Below are 26,959 nucleotides of genomic sequence, written 5' to 3' on the forward strand. Positions count from 1 at the left end.
TAATATTATAATTATTAGTAATTATTTTGAAAATGATAATAATATTTATCAGTAATGTATCAATATAGATATTACAGTACAATACCGTATAATTAATTACAGCAAAAGCAGATCAAATGACGAAATACAGTACAAATACAGTAAAGTACTATTTGGTAGTTTACAGTACTGATCTTGTGTACTGTAAAGTGAATTACAGTACAGTTACTGGAAATCGAAATACATGCATGGCAACCGTGCTGCCAGTAATGTACTGTAGAAATACAAGAAAATCGTTAACAGAGAAATTGTTTCAAAGATGCACATCTTTGATTGATTGATTCCTAGGTTTATTTTGTCATGAATAAACAAATGTGCGATCTATAAAGCAAAAACCTTACAATTAAAGTTGAAATGTTGTAATGTTCAAGTTTTTGATCTAAAAAAAGAAAGATGCGCAAAGAAAATGACTCTAACATGACCATATTGATTGATTCTAAGATATTTAATTTGTTACAAACAATGTGCAATCTGTAAAACAAAAGCCTCAAAATTAAAGTTGAAATGATATACTGTTGAAAAGTTTTTGACCTTGAGAAAAAGCTTTAAGTATATACTAACAATTTTTATGTTTATTATTTAATTTTATGTTGGTACATTTTTGTGAAGTACACCTGTTTTGACCTGACGTCCATTGAAATGGACAAAAAAAATGACAATTAAAGCCAAACATTTTTTTTTTTTTGGTCTCATTTATAGAAGCCTCATGAGCTGGGAAAATGTACTTTTATATTTTTCAGAAACTTAAAACATAATTCAGGTCTGAAGGGGTTAAATGGCTGGTTAGCACTCACTCTGTAGCGCTTCAGAGTTCCTCCGAAACCCCCCACCTTCCCCAGCTCCACCTGTACACTGAAGATGCAGACAATTCAGCTTTGCCATCACAGGAATAAATTACACTTTTAAAAAATATATAAAAATAGAAAACTGTTATTATTTATACAAAGTTACATTATTTCATATAAATTGTAATATGATTTCAGAATATTTACTGAATTTTTGATCAATTAAATGAGCAAAAAGTATTGATGATCATAAAACCCCAAACTATTGAACGATGATATAACACTAGAGACTCTGGGTTAGACAATTTGGGAACTGGAGGGATTTATTCACAGACGTTATCAGAAGTAAATGTTACAGAAAGTCAGGTCAGTTTGTTTTACATTTTATTTTATGGTGGTTGGAACACAAGACACAAGTAATAAAGTTAGTAATGGTAACGTCATGCCTCATTCTGTGCACTGCCCATCAGGTTTAGTTCAATCAATCGAAACAGTAGTTTACAAATGCCAGACTGAGAATCCTCTTAAGACATAAATAAGATACTGAAAATAGTATTTGTACAGTAAATAGTATTTTTGTAGAGTCCAGAACCACTATTATCGAGGCCTTCTGGAAATTCTCATAAGCATTATTAATATAATTATTGACATTTATGAATTAATTTACATGATGGGAATGAGGCTAATATACTGGCAAAGTGAGAGAGCACAGAACAATATGGACATGAACTTTTGTCACCTATGAACGGTGAATGATTTTAAGGCATTTCTCAGTTTCCATTCACACAACAGATTTCCATGGCGGTTCTCACCATGAGCCTCATCCCTTGAGAGCAAAGCTACTGGAGGATGTCAAAAAATAAAATAACTCCCATTATTATAAAAGAGATCAAAAAAATCGAGTCCGCTGGAAAAGTGAAGGTGAGGGCGCTATACTAAAAAGGGTGGATGGTCCATACAGCTCGTGCAGTAACGAAGGGCTCCCAGTCTCAGTCTGGAACACTAGACATCCTGTGACGACAAATAAATGATCGATTATTCCCAGATCCATCCCCTCGCTCAGGATATGCCGTGTAGAGACAAGTCAGACTCGCTTCCAGTGTATAATACTAAAACAAAACCTCAGTAACAAATTTACACAGGGCTGTACATGATGATAATGATGATTCTGATCTTGCATGTCACAGGGTTTGTTAAAAAAAAAAAAGAAAAAAAAAAGAAGTATTAAAAAAAGATATGGTGATACTTATTCAGAGTGGAATATTGCAAAGCATCTTGTATCAAACTCATATTTCTTGCACAGAGACAGCACCACGGCATTGCATTTGTCTTGGAACAGGTTACAAAAACCATTTTGACTTGACAAACCCATGCATTAATATTTTCACTGGTTACCGTTGAACATGAACATCTTCTTATGGGGGCCACAGTCATAGGATGCAAGGGGTCTACATACATCATCCCTTTTTTATAGCAAGTGCTGACAGCATTTTAAAGCAACATTTTCACTTGATACATGATAGAAAAAAAATCATTTTTGTTCGATGACGGAACATGCCAAGAATGTCAATGCTGTTTTTGTCCACCTGATGTGTTTTGAGTCTCTCATCTCTTCCTGTGTTACAGCGCCTCCCAAAGTTGAGTTGCTGCAACAGCCGTTTTTCCAACACACACACACGAAGTCCAGATTGACAAATAGCAGGTATATATATATATATAAAATTTCTTTATCTCCCAAATTGAATAATCAGATGTCCAGATTGCAATGTAGTCAGCTACATTTCTGCCCTGAATGGAATGATGAAGATCAAGAAAACCAAGGCAAAATCAACTCAACACTTAAAAAGATGCATGCAACAAGTGGTCACATAGTATATATATATAAATGTTTATCTATATAAGTAATTGCTCTTTAGATATGCACAACACATGAGACGAATGATTGCAACAAAAAATAGCATCTTCAAAATTCACAGTCTCATGTATTTCGTTATTATTTATTACATCTCACAGGTCAATAATGACGTTTGCATGGTAAAAACAATGGTGAATTTTGAGGAATGCTAAATGTTACGTCAGCTACTATCAGTTTGGGATTCAAAAGCTCCAAGTTTTGAGCTTTCGCCCCTGTTAGTGGTATCATAAATGAGGAATATCGTACATAGTCTTGCTCAGTGTGTTTAACAGTTGCTGTCACGTGTCGATAAAGCTGAAAGTCGTTTCTTTTCGACCTTTTTTAATGCAGTAACGAACCACAGCAACAGCTCAGAGGAATGTTTGGTGACGAGAGCTATATGGCACCGAGAGAAGGCAATCCAGACGGCACAAACAGCAGCGATCTCATCTGACACTGTTCAAGTAATAAGCAAGTACATGTTCTGTTTTCTTTTTTATAGAAACGGCACAGATGTAATATGACTTTTTGCTTGTCTTGTGACACCACGTTCGCCGACGGAGGGCATGATTATGATTGGACGCAAAGACGGGGAAAAAAACAAAAACAAAAAACAAAACAAAAAAAATCATAATTAAAACAATGTAATTTTTCCAATATAAAAGACAAAGAAAAGTATACAAAAAATAGAAAAATAATTACAGCAGTAGACATGGTGTTGGGAGGAACGGTGGTACCAGACTATTTGGCCGAACAGTGTAATATTTTGGGACTGTTTAAGGCGTCCTCCACCAGATGTAGATCCACCCCGTCGACTATCACATCTTTCACGCAGCCGACAAAGCCTGTGCTGTAAGCCTTGGGCAACCGGCGAGCTACGGACAGCTCCTCCAGACCACCTGAAGAGGAGAGGAAAGGAAAAGATCAGATCAAGTGTACATGATATACTGCACAGTACTTCATATTCACACAACAGACCTAAACAACCTAAATAAACCATTTCAGGTGATCCAAACACAAGTGGACAGCATGAAATGGGTACAGTAGTAAGAAATCAGTGTTATCACACTGCATGTGGGTCAATGATGCTCATTTTTGGTACTATTTATGAATTTAATGAAGTAAAATGTTTTTATTTTTTATTAATTAATTCATGATGTTTGTAAAAAAAATCTTTTCACCTTGAATTTTAAAGATGGATAGGCCTATACAGTACATGCATTTATAGTGGAGGGAAAATAATATCTTATACTCAACATGATACATTTTCCTGAAAATGTTATGTGTTTCAAAACTTCATGAAACCAACATGAATTCAAAGAAATGTAAGATGTAAAAAAAAAAAAAAAAAAAAAAAAAAAAATATATATATATATATATATATGTTTTTTTTACTGTGGCCACTCTTATATGTCACTGACCGACAGTATAAATGCATGTCTTTATGTAACCTGAGATATTACCCACCATGCAGGCGAGCTAAAGCGCTATATATTATTCAAGGGCGATGAACCGTCTGTGTGTTATGGAAACCCTGTATAGAAGACTGTTAAAAACTTAATCACACCCGAGACACTGAGAGTGTAATGTGGGGGTGTCAGAACGTGAAAAGATAGAGACACAGCACTCAGGAACAGGTGAGAAGATCAAACAGTGTTTTTGGGAGGCCGGGCTCCGGGGACGTTCTCTGACAGCTCCGAACGAGAGTTAGCTCACCTCCCTCGGGGACCTGACACTGTCGGAAATCCAGCTCCGTCTCCCGCTCTTTCAGCACGGTGAAAAATGTCTCCCCCTGTTGCTATTCACTCAATTTCTCTAAGTTCTCTCTCTCTCTCTCTCTCTCTTTTGCCTCCCCGTGTTTCCTCTTTAATCGGATTGTATGCTTTGCAACGGAAGGATTGACGGGGCTAATTTCAAGTGAATTACATCTGAATAAGTAAATAAATAATGACATTTGAAAGAAGGGATTTTCGGAGGGAGCTCTTGATGTTCGGGCCGTCTGAGGATAATGTATTCTAGCCACCGGGCATTGACAGCACCTGTTCTACTGGCTGGCCTAGTGCTGAAATACTATTCTCAACCTTATAAGAAGATTTTGCACCCTTAACATAAAATAAATCCTGTTTCTTAATCTCAATAGGTTTGTCAAAATAGAATGAGATGCCAAACACAGAAACATTGGAGCTTTTAAAACACCCTATGGTACAGACTCATCCTTGAATTAATAATGAACTATAATAAGGTAATATTGTGTCTTAACATTCATGCTTTTGTGAAGTACTTGTGTGTAGCCCTTCAAAAGCACTCGCTGTGGGGGAAGATCCAATTAGTCGTTACAAGCTAAGTGGGGACTATTCGGAGAAGGTGTACCTAGTCGGTTTGTAAATGAGCTACGATTGAGCAAAGCAGCGTAAGATGGACTTACCCAACCAGAGAGCGCCGTCTGTGTCCAGCTGTGTGGCAGCCAAGGGTGATGACCCAGTGACAGCTGCCTCATTACCAACCTGCAGCGAGCCATCTCTGAGCGCTCTGTGGAGAGTAGAGAAGCACAGGAAGACAGTGAGGCACAGTGAGGCATCTAACACTGACAATCTGATTTTGCCTTCTGGCAAACCTGTGGTTAAAATGCACTAAATTTGCGGGAAACAAAACGGTAATAATGCGGGAAGAAAGAAGATTGTGGAATTTCACTGGTAGTGGTAAACCGGCAGCAAACTTTGGACAATATGCTACTGTTAGGAAACGTGTCTATAGCAAATATAAATGACTGCCACTGCTGGAAAACACTTCTATGGCAAAAGTGTGGTAAATATAAATGTCCGCCATTACTGGCAAACATTTCTATGTGTCAATCTGTGTCAAATATAAACCTGGGCTCAATAATAAGGATGGCGCGCTGCCCCAGGGCCAGTGTGAGAGTGTTTTGGGCAAGTTAGCAAAACTGTAACATGTACTGTAAATGCATTTTTATGCCTTGCATAAATGTGTCAGCTAGGTAAAATTATTGTTTATAAATTAGGCTTTGTTGAAATTGCAGGAATTGGTAGCATCTGTATGAATAGTAAGAAATTATAAACCAATCAGTACGTTTTTGTTGTGTATCATGTTGCAGCGTTAAATAAGAGTAAAATAATTTATTTCCAATTTCCATTTTTAAGCATTTTTAAAGAAAATATTTGATAAAAAAATATATATTTACGACTGTTCAAATATATATTAAAATATATATAAAAAGAAAACAGTTATTTTAAATTGTCATATTTTACTGCATTTTTTAAAATAAAATAAATGCAGACTTGGTGAGAGACTACCCAAGCATTAACCTACACAAACATTTTTGAATGGTGGTGTAATATTACACAATATATTTTAAAATTAGAGTTTTAAAATTAGACAATTTAAAATATAAACAAATAATAAACAAATATAAATTGTACATTTAATAAAAAAAATATTAATACATTTATTTTTATTAGGGACCAATACATTTGTTGGCAAGGCAAGTAGAAATCGAATCCAGGGGTTCCTTAACCAGGAGGATTTCTGTCATATAAAGTTTGATATGACAGTAATCGAGTATTTAATAAAATATTATTTTATTTTATAGTTCAGCTGTAAAATTTCAATGCTAATATTTACATTTGAATTTCTTCATTTACATACATTATGTAATAATGTATATGATATTGTATAATGTATACAGTATATGAAAAACTGTATATCCATAAAAATGCTCAGTCCGGTCTGGGTATAAACTCATTGCTGTGTCCAGCGCAGAAAGCGCTCTCATGCGTGTTCCATGGTGTGTACAGTACATGTAAAATGCTTTTTACAGACATATTTTTCTTATGTGTTGGTAGGTAGCTAAAATCCATGCAAGGGAACGCAAACACATTCTTATGACCACGTTCCAAGTTCTTCGTACTTGGATTTTACTGTTGACAATTTGACAATATCCAAGATGGTTAGGTTTCTCGAAGCTCATCGTTGCTGTCATAGAATAAAATCCACAAATTCGTTTGAAGAACAAAATTAGCCAGAGATCAGTTATCACAATTAGAAGATCTGGCATCTGTTAAATCATCACAGATATATTAAGCGAGGTAGGAAGAACGGACCCCATGTCTCTAAAAGACAACAGTGCTGAGTTGAACAGGTGACAGAGATAAATGAACAGACCTGAAACAGCCTTTCATGACATTTGAATTCTCCAGTGTAATGCAATCATGCAGAATAAAGCGCAATGATTGGACTGGACGAGTTTCTTCTCATTAATAATGCACACGAAGTCGCTTTGAGACCCTAAAAACACTGTTGTTACAAGTCGCACGTGCACGCTTCACTTTGAAACACGCAGCGCATATTTATATAACTAAATCGCATCCTTTGCAATTAGAAAAATCACACTAATATAGTAGTTTCTATTTAATGTTGGTATATTGTGCAGCCCTAGACTAAATTGTTTGTGAAAGTGTGTGTCATTCACTGAAATGTAAATTTAGCTTGCGTGAAGAAAAAATTCCTTACTGTTGAGTCCTGTAAATATCTGCAACTACACTATGACAAACCTGAGGCGATGACTGAATAACTCTTGGGTGTTTTACCTGCTGGCCTTGATTCGTATCCAGCGGTTGGTGTTGACCCGTACAGAGGAGCGCAGCACCACAGGCTTGGAGCCGAGGTCATAGGTCATCTGCACACGGCCGTCCACGATGGCGAGGGCGATGTAGTCGGAACGCTCCACTCCCTTGCCGCTCCACAAAATCAGACCATGAGTAGACTCAGTCTTGATGCTCAGCTCAAATTTATTCACCAGCAGAGCCTTCTCACTAGATCAAAAAGAGAGGAAATGCTATCACAAATCCAATGGTGTTTCAGAGACGCAGAGTTAATCACAGGATGTGCATGAAACCCTGAGACTTACCTGCTATTTAACAACAACAGTGATGGAAATATGTGTGAAAACGTAGCTTCGATACAGTCAAAAACCCGGAGAGTGCTTGATAAGCTAATGAACAGACTGAGCAGTTGTGGGTCTTCATGAAACTAGATAAACTAGGTCACGGTGAATGGGTTTTTGAACACGAATGCATGCGTATGCGTGTGTGAGAGGGCTGGTGACACACTTTAGGTTATCTTCAAGTTAACACTTCCTATTTTGCCTTCAAGCTCTAGATTTCCTCTTCCTGCGCGGGGAGCGCTAAGGAAGGATGCCCATTGCAGCTGCCGTCTGATGTGTGTTTTGATCTGGTTCCCTGGATGCAGCCTTCTCTTGTGAGGCATAGAGAAGGTGACATCTGCATGTCCTCGGGGAGGAAGGTGACAGGGAGCCGATTGCATCTAACACCCTCTGCAAGTACACACATATACGCCACAAAGGAAAAGCTGCTATTTTTACAACAATTCCTTTGTTCTCAGTGGTGTACCTGTAGTCGCTGGCATCAAGAGAGCCATTATTTGAGCGAGCAAGCTTGTTTGTTAGTCAGAATAGCAAGTGTGTGGGGGCTTGTTTGCTAAATCAGGTAACATGTAAACAGGAGTAAGACAAGTAACAACAACACGAAAAAAGACAAAGACAAAACGGAGAGTGACGAGACAACGGACACGACACAAAGAAAAGAAATCAGATGGCGAATGTGCTCGCATCTTCACACCACATCACAACGAATAGAAACACTTTCTTCAAGGGTGTGTCGAACGCAACCAAACTGTGATATCATCTATGGTGTTTATCTGTTTACATTAGCTGTGTTTCCTCTCGGGTTGAAGCTCAGGTGAATAAATATGTGGCAGGTATGTTTCTGTATTCGAGAATTGAACCTAGAAAGAGTCCATTCGAACAATACATGTTGTCTTGAGGAATGATTCATCTGAAGACGGGCGTGAAATCAGACGGCGTCCTCTCCAAGCCTGTCTGCACTGACAACTCAAATTTCAAATCACAATATTAGTAGCTCTACTAACAACTTGAGAATTGGAAATTACATCTTAATTTGTTTGATTAAAAAGACAGAATTTCATTATGTAAATGCTCTTGATGTGCCCGTGACGGTGTAAAGCCGAATAATAATTTGCTGTAATTGAATTTTTTCCCGATGAGACGCATGTAATGTGCTGACTGGACTCTTTCCACAGGCCTTCCCTTCACGCGGCCCCAGGCCAGGGCTTCAGCATCAGGGCAGCTAACTGTGATTATACACCACTCTGCTGAGCGCATTATTGCTTATGTCCCATTAGGATCTCAAGCATCTAGAACATTCTAAAGGGAAATAGGGCTTAACCCCTTAAAGCTGGATTACATTTACAAAAAACAGATCTACTTTAGGTATTTTGTTTAAGAAAATGCATAATAGGGTGGTGCATTATTTTTTCATTCATAACAGAAATGATCAGACTTAAAGAGTGATTCACACTGTCCACCTATAGAGGGCAGTGGCTCACATGGGAATGGTCATTAAACACATCTCACATCTTAGCAGGCACACAGAATCTTCAGTCGCAGAACTAGATGCTTTTTGTGTATTTACACCTTTTGTTTTGTTTAATACATTTTACCATATGTGATCTGCTCCTTCATAATGGTTTGTTTGACCAAGAAACACTTTTTAATGCACTGAATGCAAAGTCTTTCTAATGATTTTGTTGTTGTTTTTATTAGAACCGTTGTCATGAGTTCGAAAGTTTGGGATCTGTACGTTTCTTATGCTTACCAAGGCTGCATTTATTTGATCAGAAATACAGCAAAAATAGAAATGGTGTGAAATATAATTACAATTTATAATAACTGTTTTCTATTTTAATATATTTTAAATGTAATTTATTCCTGTGATGGCAAAGTTTAATTTTCAGCATCATTACTCCAGACTTCAGTGTCACATGGTCCTTCAGAAATCATTCTAATATTCTGATTTGGTGATCAAGAAACATTTCTTATCATTACCAATGTTAAAAACAGTTGTGCTGCTTATTATTTTTGTGGGGACCATGATCATTTTTGAATGCGTCGTTATTGTCACTTTTATCAATTTAATGTTCCCTTTATTTAAAAAAGAATATATCTTACTACACTATATATAATCATTTAATTAGTGGCTGTCATAAAAATGTATTGTTTTAGACATTCATTTTGACAGAATTAGGACATTAACAATATATTAATAAACACAATATTAAATATTGTTTTTTTTTTGCTTATATCTGTGTTTCTTCAAAACAGTTCATTGCATCTTCCAACTTCAAACAATAGAGCAAATCACATATTGAAATCCATTCTGCACGTTTTGCCCCAAAATCAGCATAGAAAACACAAAAAAGTCAAAATATTCTGTTTAGGATTGCATATTAGACAAATAAACATGTCTGAGACATATTACAAATTCAGTGTGCAAGCTGTGACATGCTACCCGACAAAAGCCCTGGCCAATAGCCTCTGCTGGGGGACTGAGTGTGGGAGGACGGCGTGCCACTGGAAACAGTTCAGGCAGAGGGGACTCACCTCTGGTCAGACGGATTCTCCAGTGACTCAGGGCTTAGAGGAGCAAGGGAAGAAATGATAGGCATGCAATAAGTGCAAAAGGGTGGAGGGGAAGAACAGTGATCGCATAACACACAGACAAGAAGACCTGTGCCAAGAAGTTAGACTGACCTCACTAAATTATTCTAGTGTTTCAGTTGTTATGCCAGCATAGGCAAAGAAACAACACTGGGAGACTTTATCAGCAGTACCAGTGGTATACTGGCACATTGTTTTATTGTTCTGAGCTGTCACATGGTTGAGTTACTGTAATTTATCAACAATTCCATCACTCTCGACCAGTCAAGTGAGCGAGAAAGCGAGAAAAAGAGTAACTACGTGAGTGTACAGTATGTTTGAAAGACTGGTCGTATTCGATCAAATTCTAAACCCTATGGAGGCAGCATTGGTTCACTTAACTTAATTATTCTGCTAAAAGATCTTACTTAATCATATTTTACCCAAATTCTATGGCAGTATCATATGTATCTATTACACAACTCAAGATGATGGACAAAACGAGACATATTTCATTAAGTACTGACAACAATAGAAAATAGTTCAGAGTAATTTAAATGAATTACTATTTTACCCAATATTTGAGTGTGCCATGCATTTTATGTTGTACTGTTAGCAACATGCTAACGTCAAACTACTGAATGACTATTTGACCCAATATTTGAGTGTGCCATGTATTTTATGTTGTTATGCTATAGTGTGCTGTTAGCAACATGCTAACGTTAAACTACTGAATGACTATTTACCCAACATCTGAGTGTGCCATGTATTTTATGTTGTTATGCTATTGTGTGTTGTTAGCATCATGCTAACATCAAACTACTGATGACTATTTTACCCAATATTTGAGTATGCCATGTATTTTATATTGTTATGCTATAGTGTGCTGTTAGCAACATGCTAATGTCAAACTACTGAAATCAAGTTGAGTTTCTATATGTGTGGTGTGCTTTTCTGCTTCCTAAGATGGCCGCTGCCAATGTAGGCAGCAATGTAGCTTACTAGGTATTGGAACTGAGCTAAATAAGACACTTGTTTTTGTCAAAAGACCAATTATATTAAAAAACACATTTAGGAACAGGTCACTGAAGGGTAAGAATGGGTAAATTGATCCAAGGCTGCTGAGCTAAAGAGAATGAATAAAGACATATGAAGAGCACAGTAAATACTAACAGAAATATGACTCTACTCCCACAGATGGGGCACCACTATGCTGACGCCCTCTAAGGAATTCATTCATTGTAAGGGCTCTGCTCAAAACCAGATCAAGCTAAATTGATGACACTCGTTCTGAAGGGCTGGTCAGCTTTCTTGGTTGAGATTAATTTTAATCTGGCACTTCATTTGTAGAGGAAGTGACACGCATTAAACCCCAGGAAGAGTGAAAGTCAATGAAGAGGGCCTTGTCCCTAACTGTTATTGATGCCTTCGGTGGCTCGCTTTCTCTACTGGACGGATCCTCTTTAATTGCGGCCAGTTTTCTGAGAGACAAATCCTTGATTAATGTGCCACTCCCGCTTTCATCCTTTGGCACAATTATTAGAAATCACTGGGAGCGATTTGACAAACAAAGTGACGTGGCTTAAAAGCCAGGCAGGAACTTTTCATGAGCATAATACATAACATAATTCCATTTAATCAAGCTTCCAGCTTTTTAAGGGCTCAGTGCAGCCACTTAGACACTTAATTACATTCAGAAAGAAACAAATAATTTAAAATAAGAATCACTAAAAGGAACACTATAACAGATTGAACATTTCTCTAATGGGGCAGTAAAATGCCATTTAAACCAAGCTGTAAATACGAACTAAATATTGATGTATATTGTGATTTAAAGCGGTGTAATGTTAAATAGCATTATTTGCAGTTAAACAGGGCTTCATTCTTTTTTAACATAAGAATATACACAGGCGTATTTCCAAAGTCAGTTTAAGTATTTCCATGCATGATTCCTGTAGGAATCTATCAGTGTATCACAATGCTCATCATTATTCATGCCAAGCATGCATTCCTGATTCTGGTTTCTTATGCAGCTGATGAACATGCAACCTTTCCTGGAAATAATATGTAATAGATGAGCCCTGCATTTTTCAAAAATATTTTTCTGAATGTGATGTAAATGGGAGTACAAGGAAAAGACCAATGCTTTATATTGGGTTAAGTTGATGGTTTGTCTTAAAAAATGTTAGTTTTGCTTAATTCAATACATCCCAGAATGTCTCCGGGTTACTTACTCTGGGATCTCATTGGTCAGTTGACTTGAGAGCAGAAGGAAGACAACAGACACTCAAATAAGACAGACAGACAGACAAGGGCAAAGACAACAGAAGCCATGTGTACAGAGACAGACAAATTGACAAACATACACACAACACATAACAAACACGTGACGCTATGTGTGTCCTACATTAAATTTCGCCCCATATTCAGCACACTAGTGTGTGAAATAAGTGGTAAAATGTTCATTTCACAGTGGTATGATCAGTCGATGTGGCAGTGAAAATCAGCAATGATGTTAACATCTGTCTAATATGAACAAAATATGTAAAAAAAATTATTCACTGATTTATATGTAGAGCTGGGAGGATCAATTCATTTTATATGGATGGTTCTATGAATGAATCTCTTCAAGAAATTGTTCACTGATTCATTTAAATTCATATACACTTTGTTGTTGTCAAATATTTCACTAAATTCTGCTGTTCATCTCATGTTTTTGCCTGCGTTTCTAATTCAAATGTATGTATATCACTATAATTGAGATCCTCGTTGTTTTGTAACGAATTAATACTTTTCTGGTTGTAAAAACAAATGATAATCACCTGATTTCTATACATTTTAAACAGTTTTATAGTTTAAAATATATTGGCTTCTTAGTTAGCTTTACTGTAGTTAACCACTTAATGTTAGTAATCTTTAGTGTAGCTATCTACTGCTTTCAAAAGGCTAGTTTCACTATAAAATTACTTTAAAGTACAGTAGCTTTGAAAGCACCATTTTTAACTCTGGTGGAGACACTGCAATAGATTATATAACACTTGTCATGGGTTAAAAAATTAAATCCTTTCTATTCGAAACCGAATAAATGTTGACGTAATTGGTGGACCACCGACACATTAGACCAACCAGAGGAAGAGAAATCATCTGATAAGCGAAGGAGGAAGACATGATCATCCATGGTGCTTTAGGATATGAGTGGTAGAGAAAACGAGAGGTTTTGAGATCCCAGCGATGGTGGAGGAAGGTTCATTACAGCACATAAGCGTGGTACATCGCAGTGCAGTCATGAGACTCCTTCGGGTGCTACGCTAATTGGAACCAGCCAGGGTTCATGGAAACCAAAGAGACAGGCCAGTGGAAGTGGTAATTGATGAGATCAGGCCATTAGCTAAAACGAGAAAGTACGTTGGACCTTAAATGGGGCCGGAGTAATCTAGCTTGTCATCACCCCTCATTGACTGCTAATATAGAGATGGGATGCTCAGGGCGGATAGTGATTATTGGGCAGGCCATTGACATGAGGACGTGTGCCTGTATTACCTCTTGGTGACTCCGTTGTGATATTCGATGAATGTATGGCCATCAAATGCAATGGCCTCTGTGTCCCCAGCAGATTTTTCGAATATTGCTGAAAGGGAGGAGAGAAGACGAAGTGAAATCACACCAATCGAAGTGAGACACAGCACTGTTTAATTAAAGCAAAGGAGGAAAGCGTGATATATCGCAGGCTTCATGCTTGTGTGGCTTAATTAAGGTTAAAGATACAACAGTAGGACCCAGCAAGGTTAATGAGGTGAGCAAAATTCTTGGGTTTTGTGACTGTGCCAATGTGCGTTTGTGATAAGCATACAAATCGAGCAAGGACGATGACTGATATTATTTGTGAAAGTTTGGAGGCGTGGATTTAGCTAAATCTACATATGGAGCACATGGATTGGCTAAAGCTGCCATGAGCGATTTCTTTTAAGTAAGTCGTATGTTGATGTATGCTAAAGACGTATGCAAATCTTGCCTTAAAGGAGTGTGAAGAAGTTGGAGGAGAGGCTGTACTGGGTAATAAGATTTTGAATTAAAAAAGTGATGAAATAAGGCACTTACCGTCCTGGCAGTGCTGTCCGGCGAATCCGTGGCGGCAGATGCACTCATAACTGTCCAACTGGGGGTTGCAGCGGCCTCCGTTCTCACAAACATCATTGGAGCAATGGTGGTAGGGATACATGGACACATCACTGGACTGAAGGGCATTATCAGCTTTTAGGATTGGAATTCCCATCAGAGTAATCTATGGAGACAGATATAGGTTTAATACAGATATAGTTTTTTTAATCCAAATATAAGTTAACTTCTTCTAGCCAAACAGCTACTTATGAAGTGTTTTAGCAAATCACATTTAGGTCTGGCTTCATTCTGGTAAGTAACACATTTTTCTACTCTCCATTTATTTCCCAATGGTTAAAATGAGGTTTATTCTCACTAAATATCATGTTTCACTCTGAAATGCATCAATAGATGGAAGTGGGTTTTAAATGGAAATTCATGACTTTATTGCATCTGTAAATACTCTCACCTTCTGAATGGCCCCTTTGAAACCATCTTTGATCGCAGCAGCTCTGGCTACTTTGTGGAAATCAGGGGCTCCGCCCACAAAGAGCGACTCCTTCAGATTAAGATCTGTGTGCTGATTCTGGAGAGTACAAAAATGAGCATGAGAAACCACATGAACTGTTCCTCATCCTCTATTCACTCCTTTAGCTATCACACTTAATAAAAGTCACACACTTTAATGCAAACCCTTACGAAATGGCTATACATTTTTATGGGTGATCTAGTAGAGCAACTGCAGTAAAAAGAAACCAGTGTAAGAGAGGATGGTTTACTGTACATCAGCAGGCTTATTGATTCAACTTTCACACCTAATCCTTATCCACATCAACGTGAGTGTTGTATTACAAAACCATAATAGATTTAAGCTGTTATCTGAATGGTAAATTACTCTGAATCTAACATTTAAGACAGGAGAAAAAAGGGAGGGAAAAAAAGTGAGAGATAAATGAAGCAATTGAAATGAGGACGATTGATATGGATGGTTTTTTAATGAAAGAGTGTAATGGATGCCTGATTGTTCCTCGGACCTTTAAAATCTCAAGCTGTAAACTCTAATTGGTGTATCGCTCACAACGCAGATGACCATGAAATAAGTATTTCTCCAACCGGTGTGAAAATTGCTTTAGTTACAGTGGGATTTTTCTGCATGAGGCTCTACTTAAAAAGAATTAAAAATCTTTATTTTATGTAGGCCAATAATTGCCTTGGGGGAAAGGCAAGTTAATTGCTGAAAAAAAAAAAGATGGGACATCAACAGCAATGCCAGTTTCTGACGTGTGGTCCAGCTCTCATCCCAGCGATATAAAAAGAAGAATAGCTGAGTACGGATAAAGGCAATGGCTTGAAAAGCTTTGGCTATGGAAACGGGGGCCAGTTCAAGCATGCGGTTGGGCCAAGACAGAATAGCCAGGAATGTTTTCACCCAGCTGCTGTTTCATGTGGTCAGAGACGTGTGCAATGAGAAGTCTTGACATAAAGATGCAATGCACCGACTGCCACAGGCTGGGAAAGGCATTTTCACTCTCCTGTTCTCTGCCAGAACGAGCTGAGAATGAGTATGAGCAGGTGAAGTGAATAGCTAACTGCCAGTGTTTTTTAGGAACCTTCCCCAAGGGCCCCAGAAGCATCATGCCCACTCAAACTGGCACGTGCCCCCTCAGATTTCTGAGCCAAGAATTTGATTGCAATTTCCAAGAAAAATTTGTATCTTCAATAATTAAGTTGCATTATTGTTGTAGGTAAAAAAGAAAAAAGAAAAAAGAAAAAAGAAAAAAGAAAAAGAAAAAGAAAAAAGAAAAAAGAAAAAGAAAAAGAAAAGGAAAAAGAAAAAGAAAAAGAAAAAGAAAAAGAAAAAGAAAAAAACGTTCGATGGTAGAAATGTTGCCAGTCTGACTAGGTATATCTCTATTGAAAATTCTATTTTAACCAGAATCTCAAAGCTTCTTTACAATGAAATACAATGAAAATGATGACTTGCTGTAGGATTCAGTTCCAATTTTACTTGCAATAAATATATAAATAAATAAATAAATAAATACATGAATAAAAATCCAATAATACTATACATAAATAATAAAAAAAAGTATTATTAATTATATACCAGCATTCGAAAATCAGGAGGTCAGTAAAAAATGTATACTTTTATTCAGCAAGGACGCATTTAACTGATCAAAAGCAACAGTAAAGACATTTATTATGTTACCAAAGATTTCTATCTCAAATAAATGCTGTTATTTTGAACTTTACTTTATTTTTTATCAAATAAATTCAGCCTTGGTAGGCAGACTTCATCAAAAACCAAAATCTTACCGACCCAAACTTTAAAATGTTAAAATGTTTAAACATATTTATATATACATATACACTACTGTTCCAAAGTTTGAGGTTCAAAAGTTACACACAAGTTCCTGAGTCCCATTGGATGCTAAAAAGAAACTCTACCACAAGACTATCATGTCTCACACTTAAAAATAGAATTTCCTTCTCTTTGGTCATGTCTTATGTTGCCTAGGGCACTAAGTGAGCCAGGACTGTCATTGGTACCACCTCAAACAAACAAACAACAAACAAAAAAAAAGTGCATGACGCCCCTGAAGGGTCCAAAAACAAATGTGCCAAAAGAACAACTCCTAGCTCTGTACCACGCTCTCTTCCTCTCACATCTCTTTCTTCTCTTGATAACACTCCCTTTCTCTCCCACGCCAGCAGCCTTTTTCTCGCAGTCTACATCCACAGTGAGGCGGTTTAATGGCCCTCCCACGCGAGACTAATGAAGACATTTCATTGTTGTTGGAAGGGTGATGAAACAATGGTGGTCAAATGATAACTATCCCCTGTCGCCCCCATACCAGCTGGTCTGAGGTGAAAGCCAAATCTCTCTCTCTGTCTCTTTCCATTCAGCATATGGAATGGTTTGAAGAGGAGAAAAAAACCCTCTCCTCCGATTTGTTTGATCCTCTACCAGATCTTGACTAATGGACAATGAAGCTGAAATGGACAGTTGCTTTTGGTGGGAATGAGGATGTTGATTTCGAGAGAGCGATTTCAGACTTTAGTCATTACCTTGCGTGATTTCTTATATCCAGACAGCACACAAAAAGAGCACATGGGAAGGAAGAAAAAAAATGTTACCAGTGAAGAAAACACAGAAGATGTCAGTACACACAGAACCGCATGCAGTAAACTATAAGCCTGAGGAATAAAATATTCACAAGCGTAACTCAAGCAAGACACTTAGCATGCAGGTCACAAATAAATAAATATATGTGTGTGTGGATAGTGCCTCAGAAACAAATGTTCAGAGTAAATCAGAAATGGCATTAAAGTCGTGCTATGTTTTACACTACTGCACCCACATTATTTATATTTGCTTTGTGATATGGCGGTGTATATTAGAGTCTGTTCAGTGGAACGGCTGAGGCCATCGAGGCAATATGAAAATATTTCTCATGGGGTTTTGCTTCGGGCGGCCCCTTTGGAACAAGACCCTTTTGGTTTCTTCACATTCTTTCCTCTCTCATCCTCTTACATCCTTTCTCTCATCCGCTTTAATACGATTTCCCTGCCTCTACTGCTGCAATGAAACACAATTATCATACGTAGGAAGGTTTAATGATGGAAAAAGGCACACTTAAGTGCCTACGCGCAAGACTACATCAAGCTAATCACAAATTACACTATTTGGAATAACTAGAGGATGAGAGAGTTTCAAGATTATTACATGGCCTCGATTTGTGTACGAGAGCAGCCTGATTGTTCTGCTGTCGTACTTCTGGTTTGACACGAGCTCAGGCAGAGGCTGCTGGGATTGATCTGAGTGGGTGCGAATCTGTAGCACAACAGACAGAGTCACTTCCACATGGCAATTAAAAGCAAATGGAGGGCAGAGACAAAAGACCAAATATACGGTACGAGACGTAAAAAGGGGAAGTTTTGAAAGCTTCCCACACATGCACCCCAGACCCTGCGTGAAAGGCAGACATTGAACTAAACTTCAAAGAATATGCAAAACAAAGCATGACTTTCTGGTCAATACCACTTAGCATCATGGTAATATCATGGTGCTTTGAAACGTACCATGATAATACCATAGTATTAGGGGTGGGCAATATACCAGTAGACACGATAACGGAAGAAATTTGTCAACTAGTAGATATTTTGAACCATTATCTTTATCGCAGTTACGCTCATGTGATGTTGCTGTGTCAACGGTCATGGAAGCTAATCAACCAATCTCGGTCATGAAAGCTAATAATTTGAACGCGTTTTTAAGCATTGTGGTTAAAAAACAAGTGAAGTGCCATAAGCAGCGAAATAAGTCATTTAACTATATGCACGCGCTTTCAGAGAGATGGTTTCTGAGCGCTGTCTGAGAGACGCGCGCACATAAAGCAGAGGCTCATACAGTGCGCAATTACTTAACTGAGATCTTTTTGCCGTCTTTTTGGGCTTGAACGGTCAAATACACACACTTATGTGTCAAAATGCCCATCTTTGCAAGTATCCTCGTAAACAAAGTTATAAAGTGAACATAAACAGCTGAGAACGAAAACACATGTGTAACAGCATATTGAACCCGTGCATTCGCTCTTAAAGTGACAGTAGACTGTCTGTCATTAATGTTAATCAAACAACAAAAGAGAGAAAATCTCTCACTGTTCTTGACTAAATCACTTTTGTAACTTTAATGAGAATAAATGTATATTTAAATGTATATAGTGAAGACTATGCAGTGTTTTATTTATACATTTGATTACTTTATTCAATTTATGTAGTATTTCTAATTTCTAGTGCTTGAAGTTTTTCAGATAGGTCTATTTCATTTGTGTCTTTGTTCTATTGTAGTTTGTTGTCCTTTTGCTTGTAATTAGTTTCTTTGTTCTTATTTTATCAACGATTGTTTACTTGTCTTAAAGGGATAGTTCACCCCCAAAAACTCTTCTGTTGAACTAAAAAGAAGATATTTTTAAGAATTTTGGTAACTATACAGTTGACGGTAGCTGAAGTAGAAGGAAAAAAAAAAGAAGGAAAAAAATATATACTATGGAAGTCAATGGCTACCGCCGACTGTCTGGTTACCAAAATTCTTAAAAATATCTTCTTTTTGTGTTCAGTGGAAGTAATCCCTATACCTTAATATATATATATATATATATATATATATATATATATAAAAAAAAAAAACTTAGGCTAGTGTTTTGTGATATTGAAATTGGTGACAAGAATTATGATGACATTTCAATGGTATACAAAATTTGGATGTCATAAAAACCTTATTTATAGCAAAAATAACTATATCGTCATATATATCGTTATCGTGAAATAAGATTTTGGTCATATCGCCCACCCCTATATAGCATTATCTGAAATGTCAATATCATGGTACATGAATATGGTAATCAATCATTCAATTCCATGTTATATAGTGGGGTCCAAAAGTCTTCTTTAAGTCTTGATATATTAAATGTTTTTCATTGCAATTTACACTATTTGAGTAAAAAGTTGATTTGAGAAACTGAAAAGGAATTTCAGAATGTATGTGGTATTTGGTTTGTACCTCTTTTACTTTAATTACAACAGCACTTGAGCTGCATAAACTTCACAAGTTTGTGTCAAACCTGATGATCATGTTCTCCAGAATTATTTGAGATGATCTACAGAGCATCACAAGCTTTAATAGAAGCAAGAATATCTAAATCATTATTAGTGTCAGTTATTTTATTAGTACGTACTGGATTAGTCACCTATAAATAGAGTAGAATCTGAAATATTTCATTATTTTCAGCCAAAACTTGCAAAATCCCAAAATGTATTTGTACTTTTGAACTCCACTGTATATCAAAGTACCATCACAGTCCTTTTTGACAAGCGAGGGAACAGCTAGTTTGACTAGTTCTTGTCTGTGGCCTTTATTGGGCAGCATAAGCATAAGAGTGTTCTCATACCGGCGCCTCTCCTCTGACGGGGTCTTTGCCGTTTATGCTGATCTCTCCCTTTCTGCTGGCCCGCTCCAGATTCACTGTGTTCCACTCGTTCAGCTTGATTTTTTCTTTACTCCTGCGCACACACAAAAAGATTATTTAATATTTATTTGCCCCTCTTAATAGCAATATGAAAATAAACCCAAAAGTTCTACAGTTCTATAATCAGCAACTGAACACAACACATCTGAGTAATTTGAGTTTAATTTCAATATAATATAACTATACAGTGTTGTTTACCTAATTACAGCCGGCCCTTTTCCCAGGTCATATCTAAACTCTAGGATACCATCATTCAGGGACAGAGAGATGAAATCTCCTTTGCCGTCCGTCTTTTGACCATTGTAGAAAATCATGCCTTTGGTGTCATTGGCCAACAGAACGACAGTCATGCTGAATTTTTGCCTATGGACAAATAAGCATAGTTCAATTAGACACATAACAGGGGGTTTTCTTCCTTGATACAGGCAAAAAGTAATATGAGAAATAAGGTTCATTCAGTCTGCAAATCTTCATGAATGGGTCAAAATGGCAGAAATAGATGGACTAATTACAGAGTAACAGCTCAACCAATTGAACATCAGAAACAAATCCAACATCTGAATTAACTTGAAATTACTTGCAACATGAATTAATCTGTGAGGTAGAAGAAGCATAATTAAACCAGTGTTTACAAAATATTGTTTTTTTGACTAATGAGAACAAAACTTTAACTGAATTGAGCTGGTTGATGACACAACTGTTTTCTGCAGAGCTGCTTTACAGCAGAATTGAATTGTGTTTGCCTCACTGATTGTGTATGTGAACTTTGCCTTCTCATTTCACCATATACCACTAATATAACATTATTGTTTGCAACATCAGCACCATCATCATAATAAATGCAAAAAGCAATAGCCAATTTGTAACGTAATACCTCAGATCCTGGCCATAGAGATGAAGGCCCTTGAGCTCCAGGAAAGAGTCTCCAGTGAAGTAAGGAATGAAAGCGCCTCCCTTGTCTGACACTGAAAAATATGAAAAAGTCCATTATGCTTTGCAGATATCATAATGTGTTTGAGATGGGAGGGTTCCTCCAATTATGAGACCAGACAGTGACACAGTCTATAGATCACACATACACACACATAACCATCAACACATAACACTGTCACTCAACCCAGCATGCTTCCTGCAGTAATTACACAGGATGAGCGCATGCTCAGTCTGGGATGGCAGACTGAGATTAAAAAGCTAATTAGCTATTGTTTAACACAGCAGCAGCAACTTCGCTATTGTACAGGAAATCACAACACTTGCAAACACCACAAGAAAGTGAGGGTCAAAACATACTTTTCTGCAGTGCATTCAGTTTATGTATAAGGACTAGGCAACATCCAAAACTATAGGACAGGTGGTGTTTGGTAAAACACTGACAACCGAGAAATCGTTCCTTTCAATGCAGCACTGCTAAACAACTCAACACAGATCTGTAGTACTCAAAATCAAATAATTCAATCAGATAAATTGAATCAATAATAAATGTATCAGTTTACTATTAAAAAGTTACTACCAATGAATATACATTCTGTATACAGTACCTAGATTTTATGTCTCTTATGCTCAATAATGCTGCATTTATTTGATCAAAAATACAGAATTATTGTTATTAAGTTATTCTATTGTATTATATTTTACAATGTCATTTATTTCTGTGACAGCAAAGCTGCATTTTCAGAAGCCATTACTGATTATTAGTATTAATTTATTCCAACCCCCCATTCAATAAAAGTACTGACTATTTATTTTATTAACTAAAAAGGATTAAAATAAATCAATAATTTGTTTTTGTTTGTTTTATACATTTATTTTGAAATATTTTATGAAACTACAATATTACAATGAAACATATCACTTCACAAAACTAGTAGAACCTTTTTTTTGTAATTTTTTTGTTGTATTTCATATTGATTTGAATGTCAACATGATGTTGACCCGATCTACTTTTGTAATGCATAAACCTATTGCAAATTAGCATAAGCAGTGCATTAAGCATTGTTTAGCAAACTACCATGCATTTTTTTTTCTAACTGAATATACTCTATTTTACACAGATATACATAACATTACAAAAGTAAAAAAGTCAAAGGTTGCAAACACTTTCATGTTGACTACAAAAATCTTCATTTCCAAATGGCAGCTAATGGATGCATCATGCATTACTTTTAGAACTTTAGTCCAGCAGTTCTTCAGAGACAATAAAGTGTCACTCCTGAAAGTCAAGTGTACATGTGTTGTGTCTTGTTTTGTTTAACAATGTGTTTTTATCTGTTGTAAAAGCCCCCTATGGACAGGTGTTGAAAATTAGCACATGTGCTATAACACTTTAAACAATGCATCTGGTTCGTCCAATGTTATTGCTATGTCCATATTAAATAAATAAATAAATAAAAATAAAAAATAAAATAAAATAAATACATGTAAATTTCCTTCTTTCAGCAGACTGCTGGCATTTTACCTTCTGGCCTCCTCCAGCAGGGAGCGCTCTCCTGTTATGACGACTGATTCGGTGCAGGACAGTCTCTTATCTGAGAGAGCCACTCTCCCTGGACACTTTGCCCGACTGACTCCCCATTAATCATGATGTGCAGCTGACTGATAGAATTACTCATCTCATTGATTCAAGCGATAAAAAAAAAACACTCCTGTCTGATGTATGCGCTCAACTCATTGATTCTGGTTCACCTCAATTTATTTTAATCACTCGCTAATGGAGACTTTCTTAGACGAAAAGGTGACTATCTGGCCCCTCTCATTTGACAGTTCAGGGTTGTACAGGTGTGTGGATGTGTGTGCAATGACACCACAATCCTGGGGGCCCTCGTGAATGATGAAACTGGCTCCACCCACAAGTAGTGACATCATATGAAATAGTATCGCTGATACAGACAGCAATGTTATTTCAAGATAGTCAATGAAAATGAAGATATTGGAGATTACAATTTTTAACCAATCAGTAAAAATTTGATGGTGACGTAAATGAGGGGGAAGCTCTATAGAGTGTGACAGTCAGGTTACAGAAGTAAAAAGTATTTTCTCCATAAGGGAATATATATTTTACAATAACTTTTAACCTTAAATGACAGACCTACTGTCAGCTGCAAGCTTGTTAATCCATGGTATATGCTTTTGTTGAATAAGCCAGCATTATTTCAACGTATTTTTTAAAGTTGAATAGAGGTTTAATAAAAGGAATTCTGATTTAAAACTACATTACCCATTATTCTGCAAAAAAACTCCACCAATCAGAGAATTGAAACAAGCAAATTGTGCCAAAAGATCTCTTTAGCGCCCTCCCACTCCCATGAAGCACTGTGAACGATGTAATCAATTTCAAACTACTTAAATATTTGAGTGTGTGTGTGTGTATATATACTGTATATATATATATATATATATATATTCAACATCTCTGAACCAATAGTGTACTTTTATCATGCTTTGTAGTTCTTTCCCTCATTAAAGTCATTAAGTATCTTAACGAGTCTTGTATCTTTGTCTTTTTGTCCGATTTTCTTTTTTTTGATTTTTGCCTTTTTTTTGCTTAAAATCAAACTTTGGAATGTTGTGATACACCTCATAGTCGGTTGGTTTGGTTAATGGCTTATAACTCTTCAACGAAGACTTTTTTATAATCCCCTTTGGAAAAAATAATGGGAAAATATTACCAGAACCAAGGCCGCTGTAAAAAGTGAGCGGGCACTGTTGCACTCTATATACTGTAGCACGACTGGGCAACTCTGGGGCTTGGAGCTAAGCTCTGCAGGAAAGTCGATCTCATGGGCCAGAGTTGCCTACCCCTGCTATAGGCTAATTTAACTTATATATTATTGGCCCATGGCCTAGCGTATAGGGCAGGACTCCCGGGAGGTGTCCAATACGCATGCACACATGTGTGTTCCTAAACCTTTCACTTAGTTTCCACATTTCTAATGCCTGGGATCTAAAACATCTGTAGGAATTTTAATTAGGTGAGAGAGGGAAGCGCAACAGAGTAAGAGTGCTAATGAAAGCTTCGAAATGGCAATTGACTTAGGCATCCTTGGTTAGGGTCCAGCTCCCATAGGATGCCCCACTACTGAAATCCCCCCTATCGACCTGCGCTATGTTTGATCTTCCAGCCTAGGATGGCAGCTCAGACATGGTATAAAAGGGTAAATAATTTCACATCACCTCCCAGATCCCAACTCTCCATTACATTAGCCGATAAAACCTATTTTACAGTATGGTACCCACTGTAAACACCAACTGGAGAATCTCACTTTTTCCACTCCACCTTAGCCTTTGTTTTATCCCTCAATAATTCTACAGCAAATATCTGAGTCAGACCGGTCGATCCTGACAAAAATCAATACTGAAATTACAACTGAGAAGTAGCAGTTATTTCAGTCCTTAGTTGAGTCGATACACTCATTTACTGTATTTTTACTATGATGTAGTACTGTACCTTTTTCACAGTGCTTGCCTTCACGTCCCATTGGACATTCGCATTTGTAACCTCCCTCTGGAAGAACTTGGCACCGTGATGATGGGTGGCATTTATTGGGGTCGCAGGGGTTGTGGGCGTCAGCGCAGGTCGGACCTGTTAACAAAAATTGATATTCATGTGACTTAAACAAAAGATGATGAGAAGCCACTTGAGGGGAAATCAAACAACTTCCTGTCCATCCTGGCTAGTTAAGTCACAGATAGTATAAGGAAGAAGAGACGGACCACTTGCAGTGAAATGAATGGGAGAATTTAACATGGTAAAACCCTGCCTTTCAATTAAAAGAGCCAATCACTTTTATGACAGAGTTTACTAAAGCATTAACTAAAATATATAGTAGCAATGCCCTGAAAATAGAGTTTTTAAGCATGATTTAAGCTAAAGAACTAGATTGATGATACCAATGTTGTTAGATTTTATTGCCGACATGAGATGCTATTGAACCATGATTTTGACAAACAGTTGAAATTTAGCTGCCTAGAGGTGTTACCAAGATGACTTTGGACTGAGCTGACTTGAATTTTCACCTATATAGGGGTCCTTTTATAATAGGGTTTTGAATTATTACAAATTTAGATGAAGCTGTGGTGCAGCATGTTGTGTGCCCTCCTGGTTTGAAAGACTGAAAGTGCTTCAGGTCAGCACTTCTAGCCTCATCAGAACACTCCCATCATCACATAGAACATAGTAAGAGATCACACCACGGGCGGTAACTGCTGCACACTGTAATGAAAGCTCCCGTCGTGTTCTGAGACGCTCTGCTAGGTGTCTCTCTCTCTTGCTCTCAAACTCTAAGGCCGCTCTATCACGGAGATGGGGCGGCAACCCTCCAACTTACAATCCCGCTCTTTAAACATTAAAGGTTATCCCACATATTTATCCCTCTAGCCAATTTCTTTGTGTACACTTCTACTTCAAAGGGTCTTCATTTTCTTACACACCTCATTGCAGCCATTCCGCAGTACAGAAATAATGTGGAAGATATTGAACTGTATTATTATAAAGGTTGTTCAATAAAGGCTTGTGAGCAGAACAACAGAGCAATTTACTCTGGGCAATATTTCAAATGTCTGGAGCAACACTGCAAGATGGAGAACAAAAAAGCCTCTTGGATGTGAACAAAGAGAACACTGTAACTTCTGCTCTGTGGATGATTCCTACTGTTCCGTATGATGTGAATAAACCACAACAAACCAGAAAACTAGAGAAAGTCTCGTATGTTCACCAAGGCTGCATTTCTTGTTAAAAATTACAATACAAACTGTAATGTTGTGAAATATTATTACAATTTAAAGCAATTGTTAAAATGTTATTTATTTCTGTGATGCAAAGCAAAATTTTCAGCATCATCCCTCCAGTCTTTACCATCTCATTATCCTTCAGAAATCACTTTAATTTGCTGCTCAAGAAACATAATTATCAGTGATAAAAAACATTATTATCAATGTTAAAAACAGTAGTGCTTTCTTTCAGTAGTATTTCTAGTTCTTAATATTTTTATGAAAACCAATCATTTTTTCAGGATTCTTTGATTAACAGAACGTTCAAAAGAACAGAATTAACTTTAAATCGAAATCTTTTGTAACATTATAAATGTCTTTACCATACTTGATCAATTTGATGCATCCTTGCTGAATAAAAGTATTTAAAAACCTTACTGACTCTTGAACGGTAGTGTACCTTGTAATGCTGATTAGATTTGTGTAATATATGTTGTAGGCTTATTCGAAAATTTGGCTTAAACGATATAGTAGAAGTAGAAACTTCCGCCCAGTAAGATCCAAGACATAGCTTTACTTTCTGTTTGGCATCCTCATGCCAAATTTGTTGCCGTTTTACAGTCAAATGGCTTTGAAAATCAAAAAGGTTTGCCAGGCTTGGTATGAAGATGACCTGAGCCAATTTTGTTGAAGATTGGACAAACTTTGTGTGGCAGACATTGACAAATGTTAATCATAACATTGGCATAGGTATTAGGAATAAATTGTCACTGGAAATATTAAGACCTGCCCAAAAGGTCTGTACCAAATCTCTTTTTACCATGGAATTATTAAACATACATACTATATATATATATATATATATATATATATATAT

At 36.9% G+C, this 26,959-nt stretch overlaps 1 protein-coding gene and 1 long non-coding RNA gene across 6 annotated transcripts in view; one reads left to right on the forward strand and one right to left on the reverse strand.

The window, feature by feature from the left end:
- Window positions 1-1,121: 1,121 nt before the first annotated feature.
- The window catches only part of agrn (agrin), a 245,664-nt gene continuing 219,826 nt past the window's right edge, over window positions 1,122-26,959 (reverse strand). For all 5 annotated transcript variants that reach the window (XM_082145329.1, XM_082145328.1, XM_082145332.1 and 2 more), the window contains 10 exons: window positions 24,821-24,955; window positions 21,251-21,341; window positions 20,575-20,739; window positions 20,299-20,410; window positions 14,817-14,933; window positions 14,348-14,531; window positions 13,790-13,877; window positions 7,323-7,547; window positions 5,144-5,247; window positions 1,122-3,617 (listed from right to left, as the gene is read on the reverse strand). In XM_082145329.1, the coding sequence (XP_082001455.1) occupies window positions 3,460-3,617; window positions 5,144-5,247; window positions 7,323-7,547; window positions 13,790-13,877; window positions 14,348-14,531; window positions 14,817-14,933; window positions 20,299-20,410; window positions 20,575-20,739; window positions 21,251-21,341; window positions 24,821-24,955 (1,379 nt within the window). In that variant the 3' untranslated portion in view covers window positions 1,122-3,459. The remainder of the gene's footprint in view (window positions 3,618-5,143; window positions 5,248-7,322; window positions 7,548-13,789; window positions 13,878-14,347; window positions 14,532-14,816; window positions 14,934-20,298; window positions 20,411-20,574; window positions 20,740-21,250; window positions 21,342-24,820; window positions 24,956-26,959) is intronic.
- On the forward strand, window positions 14,940-19,490 carry LOC309480751. The gene is made up of 2 exons (XR_014199775.1): window positions 14,940-16,088; window positions 16,186-19,490. It is a non-coding gene; the product is annotated as an uncharacterized lncRNA (long non-coding RNA).

Source organism: Leuciscus leuciscus (genome assembly GCF_965113295.1).
Source record: "Leuciscus leuciscus genome assembly, chromosome: 18".
Classification (NCBI taxonomy): Eukaryota; Metazoa; Chordata; class Actinopteri; order Cypriniformes; family Leuciscidae; genus Leuciscus; species Leuciscus leuciscus.